The sequence below is a fragment of the Oncorhynchus mykiss genome, chromosome 30 (assembly GCF_057628025.1).
Source record: "Oncorhynchus mykiss isolate SJ-2025 chromosome 30, ASM5762802v1, whole genome shotgun sequence".
In the NCBI taxonomy this organism is placed as follows: domain Eukaryota; kingdom Metazoa; phylum Chordata; class Actinopteri; order Salmoniformes; family Salmonidae; genus Oncorhynchus; species Oncorhynchus mykiss.
The window spans coordinates 22123334-22144245 of NC_143051.1; the positions used below are offsets into that span (position 1 = coordinate 22123334).

The following is a 20912-nucleotide window of genomic DNA, read 5'->3' on the forward strand; positions in this document are numbered from 1 at the left end:
GTCTCTCTCGCCCTCTATTCTTTTGTTTCTCCATCGATCTCTCTCTCACTCTCTTCATCCACTTGTCTCTCTCGCTCTCTATCCATTTGTCTCTCGCTCTCTTCATCCACTTGTCTCGCTCTCTCTCTTCATCCATTTGTCTCTCGCTGCCTCTATCCATTTGTCTCTCGCTGCCTCTATCCATTTGTCTCTCGCTGCCTCTATCCATTTGTCTCTCGCTGCCTCTATCCATTTGTCTCTCGCTGCCTCTATCCATTTGTCTCTCGCTCCCTCTATCCATTTATCTCTCGCTGCCTCTATCCATTTGTCTCTCGCTCCCTCTATCCATTTGTCTCTCGCTGCCTCTATCCATTGGTCTCTCTCTCCATCGATCTCTCTCCATCCATTGGTCTCTCTCCATCCAGTTGTCTCTCTCTCCATCCATGTGTCTCTTTCTCCATCCATTTGTCTCTCTCTCCATCCATTTGTCTCTCTCTCCATTCATTTGTCTCTCTCTATTCGTGTCTCTCTCTCCATCCATTTGTCATCATCATCTCTCTATTTATTTGTCTCTCTCTCTCTATTTATTTCTCTCTCTCTCTCTCTCTCTATTTATTTGTCTCTCTCTATCCATTTGCCTCTCACTCTCTCCATTCATTTCCCTCGCTCTCTCAATTTATTTTCCTCTCTCTCTCCATTCATTTGTCTTTCTCTATCCATTTGTCTCTCTCCATTCATTTGTCTCTCTCTATATATTTGTCTCTCTCTCCATTCATTTGTCTCTCTCTCTATATTTGTCTCTCTCTCTATATTTGTCTCTCTCTATATATTTGTCTCTATATATATTTGTCTCTCTCTCCATTCATTTGTCTCTCTCTATATATTTGTCTCTTTCTCCATTCATTTGTGTCTCTCTCTCTATCCATGTGTGTCTCTCTCTCTATTTATTTGTCTCTCTCTCCATCCATTTGTCTCTCTCTCCATCCATTTGTCTCTCTCTCCATCCATGTGTCTCTCTCTCCATCCACTTGTCTCTCTCTCCATCCATTTGTCTCTCTCTCTATTAATTTGTCTCTCTCTCCATTCATTTGTCTCTCTTTCTCCATTAATTTGTGTGTCTCTCTCGATATCCATGTGTGTCTCTCTCTCCATCCATGTGTCTCTCTCTCCATCCATGTGTCTCTCTCTCCATCCATTTGTCTCTCTCTCTATCCATTTGTCTCTCTCTCTATCCATTTGTCTCTCTCTCCATCCATGTGTCTCTCTCTCCATCCATTTGTCTCTCTCTCTATTAATTTGTCTCTCTCTCCATCCATGTGTCTCTCTCTCCATCCATGTGTCTCTCTCTCCATCCATGTCTCTCTCTCCATCCATTTGTCTCTCTCTCTATCCATTTGTCTCTCTCTCTATCCATTTGTCTCTCTCTCCATCCATGTGTCTCTCTCTCCATCCATTTGTCTCTCTCTCTATTAATTTGTATCTCTCTCCATCCATGTGTCTCTCTCTCCATCCATTTGTCTCTCTCTCCATCCATTTCTCTCTCTCTATCCATTTGTCTCTCTCTCTATCCATTTGTCTCTCTCTCCATCCATTTGTCTCTCTCTCTATCCATGTGTCTCTCTCTCCATCCATTTGTCTCTCTCTCCATCCATTTGTCTCTCTCTCTATCCATTTGTCTCTCTCTCCATCCATTTGTCTCTCTCTCTATCCATGTGTCTCTCTCTCCATCCATTTGTCTCTCTCTCTATTCATTTGTCTCTCTCTATCCATTTGTCTCCCTCTCTAACCATTGGTCTCTCTCCATCCATTTCTCTCTCTCCATCCATTTGTCTCTCTCTCCATCCATTTTTCTCTCTCTCTCTCTCTCTCTCTCTCTATGAATTTGTGTGTCTCACTCTATCCATTTGTCTCTCAATTAATTTGTCTCTCTCTCGCTCTCTTCAGTTCTCTCTCTCTCGCTCTCTTCAGTTCTCTCTCTATATTCATTTGTCTCTCTCGCAATTCATTTGCCTCTCTCTCTCTCAATTCATTTGCCTCTCTCTCTCGCAATTCATTTGCCTCTCTCTCTCGCAATTCGTTTGCCTCTCTCTCTCGCAATTCATTTGCCTCTCTCTCTCTCAATTCATTTGCCTCTCTCTCTCGCAATTCATTTGCCTCTCTCTCTCGCAATTCATTTGCCTCTCTCTCTCAATTCATTTGCCTCTCTCTCTCTTCATTCATTTGCCTCTCTCAATACATTTGCCTCTCTCTCTCAATTCATTTTCCTCTCTTTCCATTGATTTGCCTCACTCTCTCAATTCATTTTCATCTCTCTATCCATTTGTCTCCATCTCTCCATCCATTTGTCTCTCGCACTCAAATAATTTGCCTCTCCCTCTCAATTAATTTGCCTCTCTCTCGCTCAATTCATTTGCATCCCTCTCTCGCTCAATTCATTTGCATCTCTCTCTCAATTAATTTGCCTCTCTCTCTCAATTAACTTTACTCTCCCTCAATTCATTTTACTCTCCCTCTATTCATGTCTCTCTCTCTCTATCCATGTGTCTCTCTATTTATCCATTTGTCGCTCTCTTTATCCATTGTCTCTCTCTCTATTCATTTTACTCTCCATCTATTCATTTTACTCTCCCTCTATTCATGTCTCTCTCCATCTATTCATTTTACTCTCCATCTATTCATTTTACTCTCCCTCTATTCATGTCTCTCTCTATTAATTTTACTCTCCATCTATCCATTGTCTCTCTCTCTATTCATTTTACTCTCCATCTATTCATTTTACTCTCCCTCTATTCATGTCTCTCTCCATCAATTCATTTTACTCTCCCTCTATTCATGTCTCTCTCCATCTATTCATTTTACTCTCCATCTATTCATTTTACTCTCCCTCTATTCATGTCTCTCTCCCTCTATTCATTTGGCTCTCTCTCTATCCATGTGTCTCTCTCTCTATCCATGTGTCTCTCTCTTTATCCATTTGTCACTCTCTTTATCCATTGGTCTCTCTCTCCATCGATCTCTCTCCATCCATTGGTCTCTCTCCATCCATTGGTCTCTCTCTCTATCCATTTGTCTCTCTCTCTATCCATTTGTCTCTCTCTCCATCGATCTCTCTCCATCCATTTGTCTCTCTCTCTCCATCCATTTGTCTCTCTCTCTATCCATTGGTCTCTCTCTATTCATTTTACTCTCCCTCTATTAATGTCTCTATCCATTTGTCACTCTCTCTATTCATTTGTCTCTCTCTCCATCGATCTCTCTCCATCCATTTGTCTCTCTCTCTATTCATTTTACTCTCCCTCTATTAATTTGTCTCTCTCTCTATTCATTTTACTCTCCCTGTATTAATTTGTCTCTCTCGCCCTCTATTCTTTTGTTTCTCCATCGATCTCTCTCTCACTCTCTTCATCTACTTGTCTCTCTCGCTCTCTATCCATTTGTCTCTCGCTCTCTTCATCCACTTGTCTCGCTCTCTCTCTTCATCCATTTGTCTCTCGCTGCCTCTATCCATTTGTCTCTCGCTGCCTCTATCCATTTGTCTCTCGCTGCCTCTATCCATTTGTCTCTCGCTGCCTCTATCCATTTGTCTCTCGCTGCCTCTATCCATTTGTCTCTCGCTCCCTCTATCCATTTATCTCTCGCTGCCTCTATCCATTTGTCTCTCGCTCCCTCTATCCATTTGTCTCTCGCTGCCTCTATCCATTGGTCTCTCTCTCCATCGATCTCTCTCCATCCATTGGTCTCTCTCCATCCATTGGTCTCTCTCTCTATCCATTTGCCTCTCTCTCTATCCATTTGTCTCTCTCTCCATCGATCTCTCTCCATCCATTTGTCTCTCTCTCTCCATCCATTTGTCTCTCTCTCTATCCATTGGTCTCTCTCTATTCATTTTACTCTCCCTCTATTCATGTCTCTATCCATTTGTCACTCTCTCTATTCATTTGTCTCTCTCTCCATCGATCTCTCTCCATCCATTTGTCTCTCTCTCTATTCATTTTACTCTCCCTCTATTCATTTGTCTCTCTCTCTATTCATTTTACTCTCCCTGTATTAATTTGTCTCTCTCGCCCGCTATTCTTTTGTTTCTCCATCGATCTCTCTCCATCCATTTCTCTCTCCATCCATTGGTCTCGCTCTCCATCCATTTTACTCTCCCTCTATTAATTTGTCTCTCTCTCTATTCATTTTACTCTCCCTCTATTAATTTGTCTCTCTCGCCCTCTATTCTTTTGTCTCTCCATCGATCTCTCTCTCACTCTCTTCATCCACTTGTCTCTCTCGCTCTCTATCCATTTGTCTCTCGCTCTCTTCATCCACTTGTCTCGCTCTCTCTCTTCATCCATTTGTCTCTCGCTGCCTCTATCCATTTGTCTCTCGCTGCCTCTATCCATTTGTCTCTCGCTGCCTCTATCCATTTGTCTCTCGCTGCCTCTATCCATTTGTCTCTCGCTGCCTCTATCCATTTGTCTCTCGCTCCCTCTATCCATTTATCTCTCGCTGCCTCTATCCATTTGTCTCTCGCTCCCTCTATCCATTTGTCTCTCGCTGCCTCTATCCATTTGTCTCTCGCTGCCTCTATCCATTTGTCTCTCTCTCCATCCATTTGTCTCTCTCTCCATCCATGTGTCTCTCTCTCCATCCATTTGTCTCTCTCTCCATCCATTTGTCTCTCTCTCCATCCAGTTGTCTCTCTCTCCATCATGTGTCTCTTTCTCCATCCATTTGTCTCTCTCTCCATTAATTTGTCTCTCTCTATTCGTGTCTCTCTCTCCATCCATTTGTCTCTCTCTATTTATTTGTCTCTCTCTCTCTCTATTTATTTGTCTCTCTCTCTCTCTCTATTTATTTGTCTCTCTCTATCCATTTGTCTCTCACTCTCGCCATTCATTTCCCTCGCTCTCTCAATTTATTTTCCTCTCTCTCTCTCTCCATTCATTTGTTTTTCTCTATCCATTTGTCTCTCTCCATTCATTTGTCTCTCTCTCCATCCATGTGTCTCTCTCTCCATCCATTTGTCTCTCTCTCCATCCATTTGTCTCTCTCTCCATCCATTTGTCTCTATCTCCATCCATGTGTCTCTCTCTCCATCCATTTGTCTCTCTCTCTATTAATGTGTCTCTCTCTCCATCCATGTGTCTCTCTCTCCATCCATTTGTCTCTCTCTCCATCCATTTGTCTCTCTCTCCATCCATTTCTCTCTCTCTATCCATTTGTCTCTCTCTCTATCCATTTGTCTCTCTCTCCATGCATTTGTCTCTCTCTCTATCCATGTGTCTCTCTCTCCATCCATTTGTCTCTCTCTCCATCCATTTGTCTCTGTCTATCCATTTGTCTCTCTCTCCATCCATTTGTCTCTCTCTCTATCCATGTGTCTCTCTCTCCATCCATTTGTCTCTCTCTCCATCCATTTGTCTCTCTCTCTATTCATTTGTCTCTCTCTATCCATTTGTCTCCCTCTCTAACCATTGGTCTCTCTCCATCCATTTCTCTCTCTCCATCCATTTGTCTCTCTCTCCATCCATTTTTCTCTCTCTCTCTATGAATTTGTGTGTCTCACTCTATCCATTTGTCTCTCAATTAATTTGTCTCTCTCTCGCTCTCTTCAGTTCTCTCTCTCTCGCTCTCTTCAGTTCTCTCTCTATATTCATTTGTCTCTATTCATTTGTCTCTCTCGCAATTCATTTGCCTCTCTCTCTCTCAATTCATTTGCCTCTCTCTCTCGTAATTCATTTGCCTCTCTCTCTCTCAATTCATTTGCCTCTCTCTCTCGCAATTCATTTGCCTCTCTCTCTCGCAATTCATTTGCCTCTCTCTCTCTCAATTCATTTGCCTCTCTCTCTCTTCATTCATTTGCCTCTCTCTCTCTCAATTCATTTTCCTCTCTCTCAATTCATTTGCCTCTCAATTCATTTTCCTCTCTTTCCATTGATTCGCCTCACTCTCTCAATTCATTTTCATCTCTCTATCCATTTGTCTCCATCTCTCCATCCATTTGTCTCTCGCACTCAAATAATTTGCCTCTCCCTCAATTAATTTGCCTCTCTCTCGCTCAATTCATTTGCATCCCTCTCTCGCTCAATTTGCCTCTCTCTCTCAATTAACTTTACTCTCCCTCTATTCATTTTACTCTCCCTCTATTCATGTCTCTCTCTCTCTATCCATGTGTCTCTCTATTTATCCATTTGTCGCTCTCTTTATCCATTGTCTCTCTCTCTCTATTCATTTTACTCTCCATCTATCCATTGTCTCTCTCTCTATTCATTTTACTCTCCATCTATTCATTTTACTCTCCCTCTATTCATGTCTCTCTCCATCAATTCATTTTACTCTCCCTCTATTCATGTCTCTCTCCATCTATTCATTTTACTCTCCATCTATTCATTTTACTCTCCCTCTATTCATGTCTCTCTCCCTCTATTCATTTGGCTCTCTCTCTATCCATGTGTCTCTCTCTTTATCCATTTGTCACTCTCTTTATCCATTGGTCTCTCTCTCCATCGATCTCTCTCCATCCATTGGTCTCTCTCCATCCATTGGTCTCTCTCTCTATCCATTTGTCTCTCTCTCCATCGATCTCTCTCCATCCATTTGTCTCTCTCTCCATCCATTTGTCTCTCTCTCTATCCATTGGTCTCTCTCTATTCATTTTACTCTCCCTCTATTCATGTCTCTATCCATTTGTCACTCTCTCTATTAATTTGTCTCTCTCTCCATCGATCTCTCTCCATCCATTTGTCTCTCTCTCTATTCATTTTACTCTCCCTCTATTAATTTGTCTCTCTCTCTATTCATTTTACTCTCCCTGTATTAATTTGTCTCTCTCGCCCTCTATTCTTTTGTTTCTCCATCGATCTCTCTCCATCCATTTGTCTCTCTCTCCATCCATTTCTCTCTCCATCCATTGGTCTCGCTCTCCATCCATTTTACTCTCCCTCTATTAATTTGTCTCTCTCTCTATTCATTTTACTCTCCCTCTATTAATTTGTCTCTCTCGCCCTCTATTCTTTTGTCTCTCCATCGATCTCTCTCTCACTCTCTTCATCCACTTGTCTCTCTCGCTCTCTATCCATTTGTCTCTCGCTCTCTTCATCCACTTGTCTCGCTCTCTCTCTTCATCCATTTGTGTCTCGCTCTCTCTCTTCATCCATTTGTCTCTCGCTCCATCTATCCATTTGTCTCTCGCTGCCTCTATCCATTTGTCTCTCGCTGCCTCTATCCATTTGTCTCTCGCTGCCTCTATCCATTTGTCTCTCGCTGCCTCTATCCATTTGTCTCTCGCTGCCTCTATCCATTTGTCTCTCGCTGCCTCTATCCATTTGTCTCTCGCTCCCTCTATCCATTTGTCTCTCGCTCCCTCTATCCACTTGTCTCGCTCTCTCTCTTCATCCATTTGTGTCTCGCTCTCTCTCTTCATCCATTTGTGTCTCGCTCTCTCTCTTCATCCATTTGTCTCTCGCTGCCTCTATCCATTTGTCTCTCGCTGCCTCTATCCATTTGTCTCTCGCTGCCTCTATCCATTTGTCTCTCGCTCCCTCTATCCATTTGTCTCTCGCTCCCTCTATCCATTTGTCTCTCGCTGCCTCTATCCATTTGTCTCTCGCTGCCTCTATCCATTTGTCTCTCGCTGCCTCTATCCATTTGTCTCTCGCTGCCTCTATCCATTTGTCTCTCGCTGCCTCTATCCATTTGTCTCTCGCTGCCTCTATCCATTTGTGTCTCGCTGCCTCTATCCATTTGTCTCTCGCTCCCTCCATCCATTTGTCTCTCGCTGCCTCCATCCATTTGTCTCTCGCTGCCTCCATCCATTTGTCTCTCGCTGCCTCTATCCATTTGTCTCTCGCTGCCTCTATCCATTTGTCTCTCGCTCCCTCTATCCACTTGTCTCGCTCTCTCTCTTCATCCATTTGTGTCTCGCTCTCTCTCTTCATCCATTTGTGTCTCGCTCTCTCTCTTCATCCATTTGTCTCTCGCTGCCTCTATCCATTTGTCTCTCGCTGCCTCTATCCATTTGTCTCTCGCTGCCTCTATCCATTTGTCTCTCGCTGCCTCTATCCATTTGTCTCTCGCTCCCTCTATCCATTTGTCTCTCGCTGCCTCTATCCATTTGTCTCTCGCTCCCTCTATCCATTTGTCTCTCGCTCCCTCTATCCATTTGTCTCTCGCTGCCTCTATCCATTTGTCTCTCGCTGCCTCTATCCATTTGTCTCTCGCTGCCTCTATCCATTTGTCTCTCGCTGCCTCTATCCATTTGTCTCTCGCTGCCTCTATCCATTTGTGTCTCGCTGCCTCTATCCATTTGTCTCTCGCTCCCTCCATCCATTTGTCTCTCGCTGCCTCCATCCATTTGTCTCTCGCTGCCTCCATCCATTTGTCTCTCGCTGCCTCCATCCATTTGTCTCTCGCTGCCTCCATCCATTTGTCTCTCGCTGCCTCCATCCATTTGTCTCTCGCTGCCTCTATCCATTTCTCTCGCTGCCTCTATCCATTTGTCTCTCGCTGCCTCTATCCATTTGTCTCTCGCTCCCTCTATCCATTTGTCTCTCGCTGCCTCTATCCATTTGTCTCTCGCTCCCTCTATCCATTTGTCTCTCGCTCCCTCTATCCATTTGTCTCTCGCTGCCTCTATCCATTTGTCTCTCGCTGCCTCTATCCATTTGTCTCTCGCTGCCTCTATCCATTTGTCTCTCGCTGCCTCTATCCATTTGTCTCTCGCTGCCTCTATCCATTTGTGTCTCGCTGCCTCTATCCATTTGTCTCTCGCTCCCTCCATCCATTTGTCTCTCGCTGCCTCCATCCATTTGTCTCTCGCTGCCTCCATCCATTTGTCTCTCGCTGCCTCCATCCATTTGTCTCTCGCTGCCTCCATCCATTTGTCTCTCGCTGCCTCTATCCATTTCTCTCGCTGCCTCTATCCATTTGTCTCTCGCTGCCTCCATCCATTTGTCTCTCGCTCTCTCCATCCATTTGTCTCTCGCTGCCTCCATCCATTTGTCTCTCGCTGCCTCCATCCATTTGTCTCTCGCTCTCTCCATCCATTTGTCTCTCGCTGCCTCCATCCATTTGTCTCTCGCTGCCTCCATCCATTTGTCTCTCGCTGTCTCCATCCATTTGTCTCTCGCTGCCTCCATCCATTTGTTTCTCGCTGCCTCCATCCATTTGTCTGTCGCTGCCTCTATCCATTTGTCTCTCGCTGCCTCTATCCATTTGTCTCTCGCTGCCTCTATCCATTTGTCTCTCGCTGCCTCTATCCATTTGTCTCTCGCTGCCTCCATCCATTTGTCTCTCGCTGCCTCCATCCATTTGTTTCTCGCTGCCTCTATCCATTTGTCTCTCGCTGCCTCTATCCATTTGTCTCTCGCTGCCTCTATCCATTTGTCTCTCGCTGCCTCTATCCATTTGTCTCTCGCTGCCTCTATCCATTTGTCTCTCGCTGCCTCTATCCATTTGTCTCTCGCTGCCTCTATCCATTTGTCTCTCGCTGCCTCTATCCATTTGTCTCTCGCTGCCTCTATCCATTTGTCTCTCGCTGCCTCTATCCATTTGTCTCTCGCTGCCTCCATCCATTTGTCTCTCGCTGCCTCCATCCATTTGTCTCTCGCTGCCTCCATCCATTTGTCTCTCGCTGCCTCCATCCATTTGTCTCTCGCTGCCTCTATCCATTTGTCTCTCGCTGCCTCTATCCATGTGTCAGTGCCTCCATCCATGTGTCTGTCTCCAGTGACAGTGTGGAGGAAGGGTTCTTGGCAACACAGGAGCTGCTGCAGGTATTCTGGCCCACAATATATCTCTCTCCATTTTCATCCCCCCTCCCACTCTCTGATCTGAATCCAAGAGACTAAAACAACCATAGAAATACACACACAATACGTATGCATGCAGATACTGTACACTCAAACACGTACTTGGGGATGCCAGCAAGGTATGCTATGAGAGTTCGGAGGTCGTCAGCTCGTATTCTGTCGTGATTACTGCGTGATGGAAACGTTAATACTGGACCACCGCGTCTGTCTCTGCCCCCTGGAACACACCGGATAAAACAGTCAGCTTAGAGACTGAACACACACACGAAGAAACACAGGATGAAACAGTCAGCTTAGAGACTGAACACACCGGATAAAACTGTCAGCTTAGAGACTGAACACACAGGATAAAACAGTCAGCTTAGAGACTGAACACACAGAATAAAACAGTCAGCTTAGAGAGTGAACACACACACACACACAAAGAGACACAGCATAAAACAGTCAGCTTAGAGAGTGAACACACACACACGATAAAACATTCAGCTTAGAGCACAGTCCAGTGTATACGCACACGCACACACACACACAAACCTCTGCCTCCTGGTGGAAATAGAGAGAAACACATGAGAGTTCATATATTCCCATGAGTATGATCATAGCCATATGATAGCATTTTCTCACTAACAGGTACTCAGAATGGCAGGGAAAACATCATTGTATAAGGAAGACTATGTAAAAAGCAATAGGCCTATACAGAAATATCAGTAATTCTATAGAAATCCAACAGTAATTTCTTTGACTATGTTAATGTGTGTTAGGTTGACCTAGCAATAGCTGGATAAACGAATCTATACATTCCTCAACATTTCTTCAAAATTCAATAGATTCCTCTTTCCTTCCTACACCACCCTCTTTCTTTTTTCCCCTCCCTCCTTTCAAAATAAATGACCTTATCAAAATGCATTATGGGAAATGGTTAAGACAGACAGTAACTCATCGCTATAGTAACCACTCTCTTCCTCTCTCTATTTCTCTCTTCTGTTCATTATGGTCCGTCTGTCAGTGACCTTGGCTACACACAGGGGGAGAATGGAGTCAGACAAAAGAGGAATGACACACACACACACACACACACACACACACACAAAATCAAAAACACACAAAGACATTTTCAACACTAAAATAGTTTAGAACTTGCAGATGAGGGGTCAAAGGTCAAGCGTATGGGGTCTGACCTCTCGGTAGCTACGGGTCACAGCTATAAACTCTCACAATCAGAATGCATGTGTGTGTAGCTCCATGCCTGGTAGAGGTCAGTATGTGTAGCTCCATGCCTGGTAGAGGTCAGTGTGTGTAGCTCCATGCCTGGTAGAGGTCAGTGTGTGTAGCTCCATGCCTGGTAGAGGTCAGTGTGTGTAGCTCCATGCCTGGTAGAGGTCAGTGTGTGTAGCTCCATGCCTGGTAGAGGTCAGTGTGTGTAGCTCCATGCCTGGTAGAGGTCAGTGTGTGTAGCTCCATGCCTGGTAGAGGTCAGTGTGTGTAGCTGCATGCCTGGAAGAGGTCAGTGTGTGTAGCTCCATGCCTGGTAGAGGTCAGTGTGTGTAGCTGCATGCCTGGTAGAGGTCAGTGTGTGTAGCTCCATGCCTGGTAGAGGTCAGTGTGTGTAGCTCCATGCCTGGTAGAGGTCAGTGTGTGTGGCTGCATGCCTGGTAGAGGTCAGTGTGTGTAGCTCCATGCCTGGTAGAGGTCAGTGTGTGTAGCTGCATGCCTGGTAGAGGTCAGTGTGTGTAGCTCCATGCCTGGTAGAGGTCAGTGTGTGTAGCTCCATGCCTGGTAGAGGTCAGTGTGTGTAGCTCCATGCCTGGTAGAGGTCAGTGTGTGTAGCTCCATGCCTGGTAGAGGTCAGTGTGTGTAGCTCCATGCCTGGTAGAGGTCAGTGTGTGTAGCTGCATGCCTGGTAGAGGTCAGTGTGTGTAGCTGCATGCCTGGTAGAGGTCAGTGTGTGTAGCTGCATGCCTGGTAGAGGTCAGTGTGTGTAGCTGCATGCCTGGTAGAGGTCAGTGTGTGTAGCTGCATGCCTGGTAGAGGTCAGTGTGTGTGGCTGCATGCCTGGTAGAGGTCAGTGTGTGTAGCTGCATGCCTGGTAGAGGTCAGTGTGTGTAGCTCCATGCCTGGTAGAGGTCAGTGTGTGTAGCTCCATGCCTGGTAGAGGTCAGTGTGTGTAGCTCCATGCCTGGTAGAGGTCAGTGTGTGTGGCTGCATGCCTGGTAGAGGTCAGTGTGTGTAGCTCCATGCCTGGTAGAGGTCAGTGTGTGTAGCTGCATGCCTGGTAGAGGTCAGTGTGTGTGGCTGCATGCCTGGTAGAGGTCAGTGTGTGTAGCTCCATGCCTGGTAGAGGTCAGTGTGTGTAGCTCCATGCCTGGTAGAGGTCAGTGTGTGTAGCTCCATGCCTGGTAGAGGTCAGTGTGTGTAGCTCCATGCCTGGTAGAGGTCAGTGTGTGTAGCTCCATGCCTGGTAGAGGTCAGTGTGTGTAGCTCCATGCTTGGTAGAGGTCAGTGTGTGTAGCTCCATGCCTGGTAGAGGTCAGTGTGTGTAGCTCCATGCCTGGTAGAGGTCAGTGTGTGTAGCTCCATGCCTGGTAGAGGTCAGTGTGTGAAGCAATTAGCGAATATGTCATGTTCCATTAGCTTTGTTTATGAAGAAACCAGGATTATCTCACACACACACACACACACCTGATAAGAAGGCAACTTTTTCCTTTAGAATAGGCAACACCTCCATCGCTCTCATGTCTTCATTTTTACGAAAACCTGGAGAGAGAGAAAGACAGAAGTGTTAGGATTTTTTACAGAAACTCCCAATGTTCAAATTTTCACCTCTTCATGGAAAGGTTTCAGGAAAAATAGGCCTAGTTTTATCCAACTTGTTCTACAATTCAAAATGTCTGACTTTGTATTTCTTCCTTGAATATGGGGAATAGGAGGTTGATTTTTTCCAGCATCACAGTCAAAGAAAGAAAGTTTTCAGAATGGGAAACATGATTTTGATTTGGTCTGGCTGGAGTAACTGTTGAAGAGTGGTGGAGAGAATAGGTTTATTTTGGGCTCAGTTGATGTGAGGAAAATCCTTGCCACTGAAAAAAACATCTGTTTCCACAGTCCTCGAAACTGGCTATGAACCCTAGTTTAGTGATGCAAGAACGCACACACACAGAGGAATAAGTGAGGCTATAGTTTCAGAAGTAGGAACTTACCTGCTTTAAGAGTTAAAAAGGGAAAGTTGGACAAACAAAGAGCTGTTGTATTAGTGTCTTACCCAGAGAGAGAGAGGAGGAGAAAAGGGTATAGTTTATTTCCTGGTTATGTGTTGACAAAAATGAGACCACTTCCTGTCCTTCACTAAACAGAGGAAAACCTACCTACCTACACCCCAAAACAGCACAACACCCACACCCAAAAACAGCACAACACCTACACCACAGTAGCAGCGAGACATAAATAGCTCATTATTTCATATTGAGATAAAGAGCCCCTGCTGGCCAATTCATCTCTATCCCTGTGTCTCTACTATTTTCTCTCTATCCCCTGTTTCCCTCTCTTCAATCTCTCCATATCCTGCAGGAGTTGGGCTTGGACTAGATTTTTTTGCCACCACAGCCCCTTCTTCCCTCACACATTTGTGTGCTTAGAGTTATCCAGGACAACACAGCCATTACAGAGAGAGAGATACAACCAGAGGACCTACACCCAGACCACAGACCAAACAAACCCTAGCCACACCCTATATAGGCCCCCCCAGATCAGGCCTATGCCCCTTCTGCCCCCCACCCCTGCACCAAGGACCTCAACATGACAGCCACACATATGCCCAGGCCGTGAGCAGAGCAACAGGCCCAACACCCACTACTGCACCCGCCCAAGCCACATCCATCGACCTAAGAGGCATTCACCAGACGCTCAGCATGCACTGCTCACACCTAATAGTCAGAGCCTTTTTATTTTTTCATCTAACCGTTATTTTACCAGGTAAGTTGACTGAGAACCCATTCTCATTTACAGCAACGACCTGGGGAATAGTTACAGGGGAGAGGAGGGGGATGAATGAGCCAATTGTAAGCTGGGGATGATTAGGTGACCATGATGGTATGAAGGACAGCTTGGGAATTTAGCCAGGACACTGGGGTTAACACCCCTACTCTTACGATAAGTGCCATGGGATCTTTAATGACCTCAGAAAGCCAGGACACCCGTTTAACGTCACATCCGAAAGACAGCACCCTACACAGGGCAGTCTCCCCAATCACTGCCCTGGGGCATTGGGATATTTTTTATACCCGAGGAAAGAGCACCTCCTACTGGCCCTCCAACACCACTTCCAGCAGCATCTGGTCTCCCATCCAGGGACTGACCAGGACCAACCCTGCTTAGCTTCAGAAGCAAACCAGCAGTGGGATGCAGGGTGGTATGCTGCCTGCAAAACCATAAGAATAACAACGGACACTATGGAACACAAATCCTTTACCATCTCTTCCTGAAATATACCTTTGGTCTAAAGAGCAGGAACCCAGACTTCACCAAAGAAATCAGAAATACAGACATTCTCCTCCTACAAGAAATATGGTATAGAGAGATGGACCTACGGGTTTCCCTTTAGGTTACAGAAAGCTGGTAATCCCATCCACCAAACTACCAGGACTAAAACAGGGAAAAGGCTCAGGGGGTATGCTAATTTGGTATAGAGCAGACCTAACCCACTATAAAAAGTCATCAAAACAGGAGCATTTTAGATAGAAATAAATAAGGAAATGATCTCAACAGAGAACAATGTCCACGTATGCTACCTACAGTACCTTCCGAAAGTATTCAGACCCCTTGACTTTTTCCACATTTTGTTACGTTACAGCCTTCTTCTAAAAATGCTGAAATTGTTTTTTCCCCTCATCAATCTACACACAATACCCCATAATGACAAAGCAAAATCAGGTTATTAGAAATTGGATGGGGAATGTCACTGCACAGCTATTTTCAGGTCTCTCCAGAGATGTTTGATCGGGTTCAAGTCTGGGCTCTGGCTGGGCCACTCAAGGACATTCAGAGACTTGTCCTGAAGCCACTCCTGCGTTGTCTTGGCTGTGTGCTTGGGGTCATTGCCCTATTGGAAGGGGAACCCTCGCCCCAGTCTGAGGTCCTGAGTCGGGGGTCCTGAGCGCTAGTCTCCCAGTCCCTGCCACTGAAAAACTTCCCACAGCATGATGCTGCCACCACCATGCTTCACCGTAGGGATGGTGCCAGGTTTCCTCCAGACGTGATGCTTGGCATCCAGGCCAAAGAGTTCCATCTTGGTTTCATCAAACCAGAGAATCTTGTCTCGAAGTACGAAGGACAATTCCTTCGACCTCATTGGCTTGATTTTTGCTCTGACATGCATTGTCAACTGTGAGACCTTGTATAGACAGGTGTGTGCCTTTCCAAATCATGTCCAATTAATTAAATTTACCACAGGTGGACTCCAATCAAGTTGTAGAAACATCTAAAGGATGATCAATGGAAACAGGATGCACCTGAGCTCAATTTCAAGTATCATAGCAAAGGGTCTGAAAACTTTTGCAAAAATTTCTAAAAACCTGTTTTCGCTTTGTCATTATGAGGTATTGTGGAGATTGCTGAATATGTTGATTTAATCAATTTTAGAATGAGGCTGTAACGTAACAAAATGTGGAAAAAGTCTAGAAGTCTGAATACTTTCCGAAGGCACTGTACATTCCCCCCAATAGAATCCCCATACTTTAACAATGACAGCTTGGGCCTCCCGGGTGGCGCAGTGGTTAAGGGCGCTGTACTGCAGCGCCAGCTGTGCCATCAGAGTCCAAATACGAGAAATAAAAGAAAGAAAAAACGTGTCACAACTCTTTCAGCTCTGTCACACGCTGGGTCTGTACTAGAGGTCAACCGATTAATCGGAATGGCCGATAAATTAGGGCCGATTTCAAGTTTTCATAACAATCGGAAATCGGTATTTTTGGGCGCTGATTTGCCGATTTATTAATTTTTTACACCTTTATTTTAATCTTTATTTAACTAGGCAAGCCAGTTAAGAACACATTCTTATTTTCAATGACGGCCTAGGAACGGTGGGTTAACTGCCTAGTTCAGGGGCAGAAAGACAGACTTTCACCTTGTCAGCTCGGGGGATCCAATCTTGCAACCTTACAGTTAAATAGTCCAGCGCAATAACGACCTGCCTCTTTCTTGTTGCACTCCACAAGGAGACTGCCTGTTACGCGAATGCAGTAAGCCAAGGTAAGTTGCTAGCTAGCATTAAACTTATCTTATAAAAAACAATCAATCATAATCACTAGTTAACTACACATGGTTGATGATATTACTAGGTATTATCTAGCGTGTCCTGTGTTGCATAAAATCTGACTGAGCATACAAGCATACAACTGAGTATCTGACTGAGCGGTGGTAGGCAGAAGCAGGCGTGTAAACATTCATTCAAACAGCACTTTTGTGCGTTTTGCCAGCAGCTCTTCGTTGTGCGTCAAGCATTGCGCTGTTTATGACTTCAAACCTATCAACTCCAGAGATGAGGCTGGTGTGACCGTAGTGAAATGGCTAGCTAGTTAGCGCGCTAATAGCGTTTCAAACTTCACTCGCTCTGAGCCTTGGGGTGGTTGTTTCCCTTGCTCTGCATGGGTAACGCTGCTTCGATGTGGTGGCTGTTTTCATTGTGTTGCTGGTTCGAGCCCAGGTAGGAGCGAGGAGAGGGACGGAAGCTATACTGTTACACTGACAATACTAAAGTGCCTATAAGAACATCCAATAGTCAAAGGTTAATGAAATACAAATGGTATAGAGGGAAATAGTTATATAATTCCTATAATAACTACAACCTAAAACTTCTTACCTGGAAATATTGAAGACTCATGTTAAAAGGAACCACCAGCTTTCATATGTTCTCATCTTCTGAGCAAGGAACTGAAACGTTAGCTTTTTTACATAGCACATATTGCACTTTTACGTTCTTCTCCAACACTTTGTTTTTGCATTATTTAAACCAAATTGAACATGTTTCATTATCTACTTGAGGCTAAATTGATTTTATTGATGTATTATATTAAGTTAAAATAAGTGTTAATTCAGTATTGTTGTAATTGTCATTATTACAAATATATATATATATATATATATATATATATATATATATATATATATATATATATATATATATATATATATATATATATATATATATATATATATATATATATATATATATTATTTTTTTTTTTTTTAAATCGGCCGATTAATCGGTATCGGTGTTGAAAAATCATAAATCGGTCGACCTCTAGTCTGTACTTGGTCAATGGTAGGGTTTGAGGGGACTCCTATGGTAGGTACACCTACAGCTCATCCCTTGGCAGTAGTACTGTAGATCACTATCACTGACCTAAACAGTATATTTGACTTTTCAGCTTCCATATCATTTTTTTTAAAGCAGACAACATAAGAAAATGAACAACAATGACAAATGGTTTGATGAAGAATGCAAAAACCTAAGAAAGAAATTGAGAAACCTATCCAACCACAAACACAGAGACCAAGAAAACCTGAGCCTATGCCTTCACTATGGTGAAACAAACAGCACAGAAACCAGTCAGAAACCAGCTCAATGTAGAATCCATAGAATGAAACCACTTCTGGGAAAATTGGAACACACTAAACCAACAACACAAAGAGCTATCTATACAAAACAGAGACATATGGATAAACTACTTCTCAAATATTTTGGCTCTATAAAAAAGAAGAAACAGCAAAAACATAATCATGATCAATGACAAATCTTAGATTCAGCTTTTAAAGACTACCAGATCCCGCTGGATTCTCCAATTACATTGAATGAACTACAGGACAAAATACAAACCCTCCAACCCAAAAAGGCCTGTGGTGTTGATGGTATCCTGAATAAAATGACAAAATACACAGATCACAAATTCCAATTGGCTATAATAAAACTTTTTACCATCATCTTCAACTCTGGCATCTTCTCCAATATTTCGAGCCAAGGACTGATCACCCCAATCTACAAAAGTGGAGACAAATTTGACCCCAATAACTATCGTGGGATCTGTGTTTTCAGCATCCTACGGTTGTAAGGTCTACGGTCCACTCACTAACCAAGAATTCACAAAATTGGACTACACCAAATTGAGACTGCATGCAGAATTCTGCAAAAAAATCCTCCGTGTGCAACATAAAACACCAAATAATGCATGCAAAGCAGAATTAAAGCCAATTTATTCTTAATCTGAAAATGTGGCCGGCAGCTCCGTATGTGACACAATTGCGGAGCCTCCGGAGGCTTGCAGAGGCCAAATTGAGCTCCGTACCGCATCCTCGCGTGCCTCCCAAATTGTGTAACAATGTGGAGGGCTCCGTATAGCTCCGCATTGACATGATTGGTTGACAGTAGGTGGGGGGGTCCTGTACCAACCCAAACTCACTTCCTTGACAACTACCTTCACAACAGCTCTGCGCTGATCCGTGAAGCGCAAAAAGTATGAATGCCCGGAAGCCGCATCACAGTAAATGCTGCACGGCCAATGCAGAGTCGGATTGACCATGCAGCCCCTTTTAGGACGATACCTGCTAATTATCAAAATCCAGAAAATACCTGTTAAATTCTAAAACCACCCAAAAGGAAGAAATTCCCAAACCTTCCATAACAAAGCCATCACCTACAGACAAGGGCATTGTTAAGGGGTGGAAAACATGAATGATTCATGGGGCCCTAGCATGGTAGGGGCCCCTAAATGTTTAGAAAAGTATTTGTTTACCATTTTAAAAATGTTAGACAAAAGAAATCTGTGATAAATTAAAACGTATAACCATGATCAGATCAGGCATCTCTAACCAACCATCCCGTTTGTACTCCCCCATAATGCATATGGTTTGGTCCATTCTCCACGAGGAGAAAATAAATACCGCTGATCTGACTGTTCACGAGAGATAACCACTATGCCCCCCTTTCCTTTTCCGCAGAGACAGATAAAGCAAAATTCAGGAAAAAAATTACTCACTACGCTTTTTTCCAGAAAAAAAACGAGGAGAACGATTTGAGTGGTAAGTCAGTACAGACGGCCTGCCGGACTGAGTCACCTAAGATAGCCAATATAGCTAGCTTGATAGTCTGCTAGCTACAGCGAGCCTACCGTGGACTCACTACCAGCTATGGCTAGCTAATTAGCTATTATTTTGATACTATTACAACTGTACTCTCCAATATTTGCGTGATATTTGTTAGCTGGCTAGACTAAAATTAAAACCTAACATGTAGCCTACCTATCCATACTGTAGATGCGACTACTACTACTGCTGTAGACAAAGATCCCAATGTGTGTCCCCTACATGAAGCTGAAACAGCGGACCTTGGAGGTGGGGCAGTTTTGTAGGAGCAGCTGCATAACTAGACCATTTTTAAAATGGTCCAGTTCGGCACATGATGACTTAGACATACTTAAATACGTATTCTATTTGATATGTATACTGTTAAAACCTTTTTTCTTTCAGTAGTAGATTTTTAGTGTGGTAACCTTTGTAGGAGTGAACATTAAACCTAACATTCCCTTTGTGTACTCACTTCCTAGTGCCTAGAGACCCCAGGTTGGCAGAATGTCAGCAGAAAGCTGTCAGACTGATGCAGAGGAGAGCAGGGAGGAGGAAGAGGAGTTAAAGAGTAGCTGCAGTGCCAGTGAAGGACTGACAGAAGAGAATGAACAAGCATGTAATAAGGGAAAGGAAGAGTATGGACAGATTCTAAGTGAGGAAGATGAGGTTTTAGATGATCCAGCACTGTGGCCAGAGAAAGTACAAGACCATGAAAGAGAAGCTATTGTTCACAGACTAGCCAACAGGTGTGTGAAGAGACAGAACTGTATAAAATCATGCCCCTAGACTCAGAAGGTGAGCCATTCCCCAATTATTTACAGTACAGTAAGTCAGAAAACGGAAGAGAGATTGCAGAGAGACTGTTTTATTTATGGTAAGAGTGTAAAGGCATTATATTGCATTCCATGCGTTTTTTTTTTTCTCAAGGGCAAAGTAAACCATCACCCAGTTCTCTGGGATGGCTATAAGATAAGGATGGCTAAAAGATGGCTATAAGATAACATCAGTGAAATGGCGGAGAATGTATGACAAACCACCAGAGAATGAGGATGGTGTCCAGAACTGTTACTGGAAATGGAAAAGTCTGCAGCAAACCGTAACAACAGCTACAGGTATAGACAGTCAGCTGCAGGTATAGACAGTCAGCTGCAGGTATAGACAGTCAGCTACAGGTATAGACAGTCAGCTACAGGTATAGACAGTCAGCTACAGGTACAGACAGTCAGCTACAGGTATAGACAGTCAGCTACAGGTATAGACAGTCAGCTACAGGTATAGACAGTCAGCTACAGGTATAGACAGTCAGCTGCAGAAACAAACCCAGTCAGAAATGTATAAAAAACAGAGACTTCTAGAAAGGATTGTGGATGTGACAGTGTACTTAGCATTTAGGAATCTGCCATTCTGGGGGAAAATCACTCAGTCTTGATGATGTACATAATGGTCATTACCTAGGCTAACTGGAACTGTTGTCAAATTCTGACCCGCTATTACGTCAGCACTTACAGAAAGTCAGGGACAAAAAGAAAGGAGCACGACTGACTCAGTACCTCAGCCCTGAGAGCCAAAACGAGATCATAGGAAAATGTGGTCAAAGGGTTTTGAAAACAATACTTTATGAAAGAGAAGATGCAATGAATTACTCAGTTATATGTGATGCAACTCCAGACATTTCCCATGCTGAGCCAAATGTATTATTGGTGAGATATGTACACGAAGATAGAGTTCAGGGAACAGGTGAGTTGCAAATAATTGACGTTTTCTTGATTTTAAAGACTTTGCTAGAAAGTCTTATGCAAAAGGAAGAAGAGGGTTAGCCTTGTTTATAAGAATTGGGAATAAATGATTTAATCTGAAACATTGGATCATTGGTCATTTCTTCATTAAAACTGACTACAATACATTACAAAATAAGTCACCAATTACGTAGTTATTTATAATAACGCATCTTACAAATCTCATGACACAGCCGCTTTTGTTAACATTAGGTACCAAAAATGTTTGCAATGCTGTTAATTTAGG

At 43.8% G+C, this 20912-nt stretch overlaps 1 protein-coding gene across 10 annotated transcripts in view; it reads right to left on the reverse strand.

The window, feature by feature from the left end:
• Window positions 1–20912, reverse strand: part of LOC110489404 (triple functional domain protein) — a 123828-nt gene that overhangs the window by 74198 nt on the left and 28718 nt on the right. For all 10 annotated transcript variants that reach the window (XR_016493554.1, XR_016493552.1, XR_016493551.1 and 7 more), the window contains exons 3-4: window positions 12456–12530; window positions 9879–9993 (exon numbers count right to left, since the gene is read on the reverse strand). Coding sequence is in view for 6 of the 10 variants with exons in the window: in XM_036970828.2 (XP_036826723.2) it covers window positions 9879–9993; window positions 12456–12530 (190 nt within the window). In the remaining 4 variants the exon portion in view is untranslated. The remainder of the gene's footprint in view (window positions 1–9878; window positions 9994–12455; window positions 12531–20912) is intronic.